The sequence below is a fragment of the Solanum tuberosum genome, unplaced genomic scaffold, assembly GCF_000226075.1.
Source record: "Solanum tuberosum cultivar DM 1-3 516 R44 unplaced genomic scaffold, SolTub_3.0 scf00036, whole genome shotgun sequence".
Taxonomy (NCBI): Eukaryota; Viridiplantae; Streptophyta; class Magnoliopsida; order Solanales; family Solanaceae; genus Solanum; species Solanum tuberosum.
The window spans coordinates 346,015-356,675 of record NW_006238960.1 but is presented as its reverse complement, the minus strand read 5'-3'; the positions used below and the strand labels follow the sequence as shown (position 1 = coordinate 356,675).

At 34.2% G+C, this 10,661-nt stretch overlaps 2 protein-coding genes across 4 annotated transcripts; one reads left to right on the top strand and one right to left on the bottom strand.

The window, feature by feature from the left end:
• Positions 1-766: 766 nt before the first annotated feature.
• On the bottom strand, positions 767-5,346 carry LOC102604914 (probable receptor-like protein kinase At5g24010). Its single transcript, XM_006342239.2, has 2 exons — positions 2,632-5,346; positions 767-940 (listed from the first exon to the last, which is right to left on the bottom strand). The coding sequence occupies exon 1, from the start codon at positions 5,135-5,137 to the stop codon at positions 2,681-2,683; it is 2,457 nt and encodes an 818-aa protein (XP_006342301.1). The 5' UTR covers positions 5,138-5,346; the 3' UTR covers positions 767-940; positions 2,632-2,680.
• A 988-nt stretch (positions 5,347-6,334) lies between these two features.
• Positions 6,335-10,340, top strand: LOC102604356 (uncharacterized). 3 transcript variants are annotated; one of them, XM_015306504.1, is made up of 3 exons: positions 6,335-6,655; positions 6,725-6,789; positions 9,584-9,734. In XM_015306504.1, the coding sequence occupies exons 1-3, from the start codon at positions 6,542-6,544 to the stop codon at positions 9,633-9,635; spliced, it is 231 nt and encodes a 76-aa protein (XP_015161990.1). In that variant the 5' UTR covers positions 6,335-6,541; the 3' UTR covers positions 9,636-9,734. The 3 variants fall into 3 exon arrangements, with proteins under 3 accessions (XP_015161990.1, XP_006342300.1, XP_006342299.1); XM_006342238.2 differs by lacking the exon at positions 9,584-9,734 and adding an exon at positions 9,767-10,340 and having other exon boundaries at positions 6,338-6,655; XM_006342237.2 differs by lacking the exon at positions 9,584-9,734 and adding an exon at positions 9,767-10,340 and having other exon boundaries at positions 6,338-6,789.
• Positions 10,341-10,661: the final 321 nt, after the last annotated feature.

Sequence of the window (10,661 nt, the reverse complement as noted above, 5' to 3'; positions counted from 1 at the left end):
GATGTTGAGTAGAACATATTTATGTGAATTGTGAAGTTAGGAGTGTGTCAAAAAGGATTTACCATTTGGTTTGGAAGTTTTCTTTGTAGACCTTACGAAGGTATTGCAAGTTCCTTTAGGGTTTACTTTTTTGATGAAATAAATACTTACTTATTTTTTGGGGATAATTTCAAAGAAGTCCTCAGATTTTGCTTAGTGACATTAATTATTATTTTTATTATTGTTATATGTTATTTATTAAAAAGTAAATCAAAGAAAATATTAAATATTGATATAATTGAATTTTAACATGATTATTTAATATAATTTAAAAAATCTATTCAAATAAATTAAAAAATTATTTCACAAATCAAAACAAAAAATAATAATGTATAAAATGTAAAATAAAGAATTTATTGTGTAAATATGGAGAATAAGAATTTTATTGTATTCTTTTAAGAATAAGAATTTTATTCTTCGTTTTACACAATAAATTTATTTATTTTATTTTATGTTAAACTGAAATATTTTAAATATTTCGAGATAAACTAATCTTAAGAATTTGAATAAATAAAAAAATGTCTTTTAGAACAAATAAAAGAATTTAACTAATTAGCAAAAGAATTCAATTCAATAAAAAAAATTGGATTGAGGATATTTTATACCAAAAGATGAAAGGAGAGGAATTTTTTAACAAAAAACAAAGGTGAAGCATATTTTTAGATCGAAAGTTGGAAGAAATTTTTTTTTGAACCATTTCCAATAGATTAGGGGATATTCTTGGTCATTTTTCCTTGTTTAAAGATTTATATTACGCTTAAGATATTACACTAGTGTCACAAGCTAAGATATTCATACCACAATTACAAAGAAAATAACATAGTGGAGGTAAATGTAAATTTAGTTAGGACCCAACTCATCGTAAAACCAACTCTTGGTCTGAACTGCTTAAATGAGTTAACTGCACAAGAGTAAAAAATATGATGGTTAATTGCTGGTCAAACACATACACAATCCCTCAAACTTTTCCTTATTTTATATTTTGACACTCCAACTTAATTTTATTTCATTTTAACCTTTAAATTACATTTTTTATGTACCATTCAAACACGGTTTTTTTTATTTATTTATTATTTTTGTTCTTCAATTGCAGTTTTTTATTTTAAAATTTGACGTGTCTGCTAATTTTCGTAAATAAAATATTAAAAATTAACGAATGAACATAGATTTTTTTGAAATAAAAATATTATTTTTTGAGATTTTTTTCTCTATATTTTTGCATGGAAATAAATCGACAAATTTTTTTTGATTTTCTTTCTTAAACATTCAATTAAATTAAATAATACTACATATTCATTTGTTTCTTATCATTTAGCCTATTTGAATTTGATGCAAATACTCGCTTTTAATTTTTAATATAACTGAATACGAATAACAAAAAATCCATCTTCAATACGAGTAAAAAAAGAGTCATGTTCTTTGCTAATAACACTACTAAATAAATGTTAAAACTCGACTGAGTCGGGATGTCGATAATTTTTTAAGAAAGAAAACCAACACATTTCGTCGGTTATTTTTCACACAAAATATACAAAAAAACTCTCAAAAAGAATCAATGTTTGTTCGTTAATTTTAAATTTTTTACTAAAATTAACTGACACATGCCGATTTTTAAAATAAGAAAATGCAATTGAAGAACATATATAAAAATAAACAAATCATAAAAATAGTATTTCGTGTTAAAATGGTAAGTAAAAAATAGAGTGTAACGGTTAAAATGGAACAATGCTAAGATGGAGTGCCAAAATAAAAAATGAGAACAAGTTAGAGGGATTGTGTATGTGTTTGGCATTAAATGTAGTAAAGATGTCTATAATATTTAAAAGGGAAAAAGGACAAATATACCCCCAACTATCGTAAATGGTATGCAGATACCCTCCGTCATACTTTTAGGATATTGGTGCCTCTACCGTCCAAAACTAGAGCATATATACTCTTTATACTAACGGACTTTCACGTGTCATAATTTTATCCACCATCCCGACATTTATTAAATATCGGATCGACAGATAAGATAGCGTCACGTGTTCCTATTTAGTCTTCTGTTAGAGTGAAGGGCATATATGCTTTAGTTTTTGGATGGCAGGAGCACCAATGTCCCAAAAGTATATCAGATGGTATCTGCATGTCATTTACGATAGTTCGGGGATATCTTTGTCCTAAACCATCCAAAAACATAGAAACCGACTAATATCATACAAAGGGGGTCACTTATTTTTTTCTGAGGGCAGGTTGTTTGGATTGCTGTTCAGTGTACTGCACTATGGGTACAAGATCACACCTTAGACACCATGGTCATTGATCGGTAGGACCCTTATTTGATAGGCATTAGGGGATTTGAGGTAATAGAAAGCATGAACAGACTATGATGGATTTGGTACGCAAGAACATTTCTGCTTATAGATGTTCATCAATCCAGCGCTATGTTTCTTTTGTTAGGAGCATGAACATGACAAGGATTACATCATAGGACAGGTTATTGCATGATACACACTTTTATAGTATATTAGTTCAAAGAGTATATGATGGCTCTGCCAATTAAGAAAAACGTAAAAAGAAAATGTTAAAGTGAACCAAAATCAACATTGATACCTGTAAACTGTTGAACAATGATTTGATGGTGCACTATACTGTAGACTAGTTATCTTCCTTCATTAGTCATCAATTGTGAAAATACCTTGCTTGTCGATATATCTGAAGCCCCATCACCATTATACACCTCATTGTGGAGACCCTCTGGCAATGGCACTGGAAGCTCATTGGAAATCTCAGGCACTTCTCCAAGTGTTCCAGATTCTTGAAGCTGGAATGCATATTCCAAGTTCCACAATACGTCACCCATTGTTGGCCTATCAATTCCATAATCAGCCAAACATTTTTCGGCAGTCTCCCCGAACTTCCTCAAACAGTTTAGCTTTATCTGGCCTCTGATATGGGGATCAACAATCTTGTCTAGTTGTCCATCCTTCTGCCACTGCATAGCCCATTCAGCCAAATTAACTTGCTCTCGTGTAAGCAGAGGATCAATTGCAGGTCTAGCACATAAGACTTCAAATAGAACAACTCCGAACGAGTAAACATCTGACTTGTCAGTAAGCTGTTGCCTCCGAAAATATTCCGGATCAAGGTAGCCAAAACTTCCTTTTACACCAGTGCTGACATGGGTCTCATTAAGACAAGGGCCTGTCCTTGAGAGACCGAAATCAGCAACCTTAGCAACACAATTTTCATCAAGGAGGATGTTAGTTGACTTGATGTCACGATGGATGATTCCTTGAGCGAAACCTGTATGAAGGTAGTGGAGACCTCTTGCAGCACCTATGCATATCTCAAGCCTTTTCTTCCAAGATAAGGGTGATATGCCTGGACCATACAAATGCCTCTTAAGAGGTCCCTTCTCCATATACTCGTAAACAAGTATCATCTCAGACTGTTCTTCACAATAACCTACAAGTGAAACAAGATGGTGGTGGCGAATCTTGGAAAGAACAGTGATTTCAGTCTGAAATTCAGGTAGGCCCTGCCTGGAACCTGGCACACCTCTCTTTATAGCAACCTTTCTGTTGTCTCCAAGAATACCTTTGTATACCATCCCAAAGCCACCAGAACCGACTAGCAAACTCTTATCAAAATTATTAGTAGCCAATTGTATTTCGGCAAAGGGAATCCTCTGGCCTAGATATCCATTTGGTCCAGGTGAAGTCCCATCAGACAATGTACCATGGGAACTACTTCCATATCGACGTAAAGGCGTCCATCCAGCACTTTCTGAGGGCTTTGATTTTAGCTTTTTCTTTCTGCAGACAAAGAATAGCAAAGCAGCAAGAATCATCACCACAGTCAGCAGAACAAAACTTCCAAGAACAGAACTCACTATAACCCAAACATTTCTCTTGTTAGAACCTGTCCGGGAAGCCACAAAATTGACCATTTTCATAATCTCAACACCATTCAGAATGGCATTCTTCCTCATTGAACTACTTAAGTTAGAAGGATCGATGCTTACTTGCACAACGCCTGAACTACCTGAGTATACCACAAAATCTATGTAATATGGTGTAGCAAGCTCACGGAATGTAAGCGAAGATAAATCAAGGTCTTTGTATGCTGTGAAGCCATTGAGATATACATTAAAGTACAACTGTCCAGGTGACAAACTAACAATATCACAGAAATGCAAGCGAACAAAGTGGGAAGCATCTTTAATAGCGACAGGAAAGTTCCATGTGATATTAAATTTGAAATCTGTAGTTACATTATCCGTATTCATCTGCTGTGCTGTCATATAGACACTATCAGGAGCAATTTCCCTTGTAGCACCACCCTTTTGATACTTGGGAACATGAGAAGTTCTTGCAATTTTAGCAGCATATTTCAAAATGAGAAAATCTTCATCTGTAATCCAACTTCTCCAGAGAGTATCATTAAAAGGAGTTAACTTTAACCCTCCAACATTAATCCTATGAACAGTCTCTAATGTTTGTAACGTCATATTCTGATTAAACTCCCGAATTCCTTTGGGACCAACTGATTTAGCCCCATCACCAATTATGAAATCATCCGGAGCTGAAAACACTTCAATTGCATTTACAAAAGCAAAACTGGATTCATAAGGATTAGGTGTGAAGTTAATTTCAAGTTCAAACTTATCCACCATCAATATGAACTCTCTAACCACACTATTAGTAATAGTAGTATTAACACTAAAAAGCAAAACCCCATTTGCAGAAAAACTGAAAATTGCTTTTCTGAGATCATAATTGTGAGAAGTGAAGGGAGAGAAATGAAGTCGCAAGAAATGGGTCCCAATCTTGTTGATATTGAACACATACTTTGAAGCATCATTGAAAACCCTAGCACTAGAATAAAGGAAAGATAAATTGGAAGATGGGTTTGTATTTTCTTCAAAGACAACAGACTTACCTTGAGAGGTATAAATTGAATTAGAGTCACCAAGGAAGAGTCTGTTATCAACTAAGACATCTGTATTTGAACCACAGTTTATCAAGTAGTTATCTTGTGGGGAGAAAGCACCTGATAAATAGATGATACAGAAACAAGGGATGAAAAACCCAACAACAACTTTACAACTTCTCATGGGAGAAGAATGAGAGAATTATTGTACTCTGTTATTTTTTTTTAACAATAAGATGTGAGTGAATTCTTTTCAAGCAAGACAAAATGTGAATGTCAAGGAGAGCTGTTCAAAATACTGTGTAAACAAAGAAAAGTGGCGGCTCGTGAACACATTTTCTACCACCATTAATAGTGTCCTCCACTTGCAAGTTGGAACTCTACATCTGTATACCATTATATTTTTGCCTTACATCATTTACTCCGTTCGTTTCTATTTATATATAGTTCTTGCTAAAAGTAGATTAAAAAAATACTTTCTGTTCTTAGTTACTTGTTTATTTTTTCTTTTATAATTGTCCCTAATTACTTATCCATTTTAACAAACTAAGAAAATATAAAAAAAATTTACCTATTATACCCTAAATTTAAAAATAAAAAATAAAAAAATTATTACTTTGAAAAAGATAGAACTTCTTGAAAATCTTAAATTTTTAATTTATCCACTTCATAATTAATATGGATAAAATGGTAAACTCATTATGTCATTAATTGTTTTCTTAATAGGTGTGTCAATTCAAAAGTGGACAAGTAATTAGGGACAGATGGAGTACTAGATACTCCTTCTGTCCCAATTTATGTGACTTACTTTTATTTTTAGTCCGTCCAAAAAAGAATGACACATTTCTATATTAAGTAGCAATTTGATTGTAAAATACATATTTTATCATTAATGAAATGATTTACAGCCACACAAGTTTTTATCATTTATTTTGGACCACAAATTTTAAAAGTCTTCATTTCTTTCTTAAACTTCGTGCCGAGTCAAACTACCTCACATAAAATGGGATGGAGGGAGTATTAGTTAATACTTTCTCTGTCCCTAATTACTTGTCCACTTTTTCTTTTTTAATTGTCCCTAATTACTTGTCCATTTTGACAAATCAAGAAAACACAATTTTTTTTTACCTATTATACCCTCAATTAATTATTTAAAAAAGGTAGAACTTTTTGAAAATCTTAAATTTTTAATTCACCTACTTTATAATTAATAAGGGTAATATGGTAAACTCACTATGTCAATCATTGTTTTTCTTAATAGGTGTGTCAGTTCAAAAATGAACAAGTAATTACGGACAGAGGGAGTACTTGAAATTTTATAAAACCAATACATAAATAACTTTATTCTTCATATTTTACCCTTAAAGAGTTTTTTTTAAAGTAAATTTTTGGTCCATGGACCGTTTTATTAATAATAGACTGTAAAAAAACAAAGCTAAGACAAAGCCAATGAGTCTAAAAGCTGAGGCCGGGTTCAAAATAACCCAACCCATTACTATCCTACCAACATGAATAAAAGACCTCTTAAGCTGAGAAGAGTGTTCTCTACACTTTCCTAAAAGTTGTTTGTTTCTCTTCCCAATGTTGCATGCCGCTTATCGTTGGAACTCGTAACTTGGTTGTCTCCTCCTCTGGTTCGCCTTCACATTTGTTCCTATTAGTGTTTCTTGGAGACTCCATCTATTATCTTCACTGTTACAAGGTAAGTTCCTCTCATCTTCTTCCTCTTTGTTGTTTTTCTCTCCTAACCCTTTCCATTTTGTGCTCTCAGGTGGTGGGGGGTCATCCCAAAGGATCGATACGTCATGCTTGTGCTTATGTTGCTTCGGGCTGCCTGTAAGTCCATTTTCCTCATTCGCCTTTCTCCCTCTTCCTTTTTGTAAGTGATGTTTGTCCCTTCTACTCAGGCGATTTCGAGCATTTGATGCCCTCTTGTTGTTGTTGCACTCCCCAATCTCCTTATGGCTAACCAAGACCGAACTATCCTTTCTTTTTGGTGAAGGCTTTTGATAGCTAGAGCATTTAGTCCTAGCTAGGTTATTTGTCACAATCTTGATGTCTTCTTCAAGGCATACTCTGTTAATATTTCGACTGTGATTTCCTTTTGCTCCCATGTCAGTAGACATGTATGTGTGTGTGCCAATGTCAACTGCATCTACTTATGGGTCTTCCTTTATGTACTTTATTGATTTACTTGAGCATCTTCATGTGTTTTTATCTTCCTTGCCTTGATTATGATGTTGGCACTTGAGCTTTGTCCATGTATACATTCCTTTTCATGTTGGCAGGTAACTCCTGAAAATCCATGTACATCTCTGTCCCTTGTGACTCCACCACTTGTTTTGCTAATGCATCCGCTAAAGTATTGTCTTCTCTGAATGTATGAACGATACATGCATCCAACAACTGCATAATCATGATGATCTTCTCAACTCTCTCTGTAATCTCCCATGGTATTATCCATTGTCTTTGAATAATATTCCTCACAACTAATGAATTTGTTTCAATAGTAACCTCATTCAGGTTCTTCTCTTGGCAGTGTTCTAGTGCATCTTGAATATCCATCGACTCAGCCTCAGTATTCATGGCAATCCCTATGCCCTTGACTTTTACATATATTAGGTCTCCTCCAACAATCCTCAAACAAAATCCATATGAACTAAGACATGGATTGCCTCTACTCGTCCCATTAATATTACATTTCAATTTCTGTCTGGCAGGAAATTTCCATGTAACCTAGACAAATTGTAGCTTAGGTCTATATCCTCTAAGTTTTGCAACTATGCCTTGCAAATTCCACATCCACCATGTAATCCACGAGCATAACACCTTTACAAGCTTCTTGACTATATCCTGAATTTGCATCACCATGCATGTATAGTCAACAACTTCCTCATGCATCCTGACATTCCTCCTCTTCTAGAGAGTGCACATTATAATTGATGGCATAACTCTTAACACAACTTGCAACTTTGTTGGGCCTTCCTCATACATTCCATATGAAGAAATTTATTTTAAATAACAATCCTTTGATTCAAATATATTACCCAATATCTCTTCTTCTTTATACTCTGCGTCTCAGAATCTCCCACGCTGACTTAACCATAAATGATCCTTGTGTATTGGCCATCCACAAAGGAACATCTTTCGGTTCGTGCACCTAGGAGGTTTTATGTTGTGCACTATTTACTCACTCATCTCCTCTGAGAGTCTATCAGTCAACTATTCAGGGTCTTTCTTGGTCTGTTATAAGAACTAGAGCTACCTGGTGAATTTCCTTTCTCTATGTGATAATTTGTCTTCTCTTTAAACCCCTTTTACTTTTCCTTTTCCTCCCCTCTTTTAATCTCTCATGTGGCACCCCTTCATCGATCTCCTCCTTACCTTCATTTCGTTGGTACTCTAGATCCCCCAAATTAGTTCCCTAAAGTGACTTCTTGATCCCTAAAGTGACTTCCTCCAAAATAAGCACCATTGGAAAGCTTGGACTCTTCTATCCGACTCTCGAAGGTGGTGTTGATCTCAGATGTTTCAAGGACATATGCAAAGATTTCTATGCCAAATAATGGTAAAATTTTAAAACTCAGATAGGTCTTTTCAAAAAATTTCTCGAAGACAAATACTATGAAAGAATACATCTAGTTTGTAGAAAGTGGTCTTATATATGGTCAATCTCATAACTGGAGAATCATAACTGGAGAAGGTTGATGGATATGAAGAATGATATTGAAAAAATAATATTATGGAAGATTGGGGATGACATGGCTTCATTTTGGTGGGACGATTGGACTGAAAAAGGAGCCCTCGCCAGTTTTGTTCAGAATCAGCATACTCCTAAGAAGATCAGGGTTCATGAATTTTTTGATTGTGGTAATTGGAATGCCTCTAAACTCATAAATGTCCTACCTAAAGATCTTGTCAACACCATCCTTCAAATAGTTATTCATGAAGGTAAACAAGACTGGTCTATTTGGACCATCACTTCAAGTGGACTTTTTTGTAGTAAAACAACTTGGCATACTGTTAGAAAGCACAAAACTACTTCCTTCACTACTAGGATGATCTGTCAAAAATAAATTCTCTTCAAGGTCTATTTTTTATGCTTAGAACACTCCATATTAAGCTTCCCACATATGATAACGTGCAAAATTGCTTAAAGTGAATCTCTAGTCCATTTGTTCTTGTTGTAGTAATCATATATAGTTAGGAGACTATAAACCATTTATTTTGCGATAGTCTTATTACCAAACATGTTTGGAACTATTTTGGTAATGGTTGTGGCATTTCCATTAATTTCGGGAGCATTAGATAAGTTCTCATGTGTTGGTGGTTATCTATACATAAGAACCACATGCATACAATACGTCTTCAATGCATTCCTACAGTTATTTGTTGGGAGTTGTGGAAGTGTAGATGCTCTGCCAGATATGACAACATCAAGATGACTAGAAAGTATATTATTCTCCAAAGTTGTAAATATATGTGTATAATATTTGAAGCTATCCTTCCCTACTTCTTGGAATGAAATATGCCACTATACTGAGAATCTAATCCAGCATACTAGCCAAGTTACTTATTGGAATAAGTCTTTGAATGGTTTCTTAATACTTAATGTTGATGGATGCGCTAGAGGGAATCCGAGAAGCTCAGGCGGTGGCGGTATTTTGAGGGATCACACATGAGCTATCATTCTTGCCTTTTTTTACACACTTTTATGGTCATTCCAGTAACAACAATGGTGTAGCTAGAGACATCTTGCAAAGCTTGAAAACTTTGTATTTATAAATAATTTTTGAACGTTATTGTGGAACAGACTCTCAAGTAAGGTGGATGTGATTAACAACAAGATGAGGGCTCCATGGCATGTAAAGCATATTACGGATCAGATCACTCAACTTTTCGGCATTAAAATTTTTGTTTTTGTTCACACTTTTAGAGAGGAGAACACATTGGTTGATCACTTAACTAACACTGGAGAAGTCACCAAAAGCCATGCTATCTACTATGATTTTGGCTCACTTCCTAGTAAAGTCAAAGCAATGCTGATGATTGATCAACAAGGCTTCCCACACCTATGAATCAGGCCAAAGCAAAATCATTTTGTGATTAATGATGTTAACAGTTCTCACGTATAGAGTTGGTACAACTCTTTCTATTTTATGCAATATCTCACTCATTTGTACCCACCCCAACTTCACACTAGGTGGAATTTTTATCCTCCCAAGTGTTATAGTGTTTGTAACCATAGGTACATAAGAATGATGTCTCATTCTTGATTTGGCTCTAGAGGCAAAGGTCTATATCCTCCTACACATACTTTATTTTGTTTTTATAATAAAAAGGTTGGGGCAGTACCTTAACCCCCCACCATTAGTGGACTTTTGAAAGAAAAAAAAACTTCTTCACCTCACTCCCTCAACCCCACCTCATGTTCAAGTCGAGCCCCTCCCCATTTTCATTCATTTTGTTTTCTTCTTCTGCCAACTTCCTTCCTGCTGCAATTTTTTTTTAAAAAAAGTGATACTATTTTCTACACTTTTTTGAATTATTGATAACAAAACTAATTATTTTTCTGAGAAAATTCAAAATTTTGAAGGTGTCATCAATTAGTTTATTTCCCTTTTAGATAACTTCAATATTAGAAATGATAATTTTTAAAGAATCATGAATTTCCCAAAAATTGAAAGAGCTTGATTGAAATTTGGATA

Coding starts and splice junctions, on each gene's coding strand:
- LOC102604914 (XM_006342239.2), bottom strand. CDS start 5,137: ATGAGAAGTTGTAAAGTTGTTGTTGGGTTTTTCATCCCTTGTTTCTGT.
- LOC102604356 (XM_006342237.2), top strand. CDS start 6,542: ATGCCGCTTATCGTTGGAACTCGTAACTTGGTTGTCTCCTCCTCTGGT. Junction 6,790..9,766: donor TATGTTGCTTCGGGCTGCCT/GTAAGTCCATTT, acceptor ATTGTGGAACAG/ACTCTCAAGTAAGGTGGATG.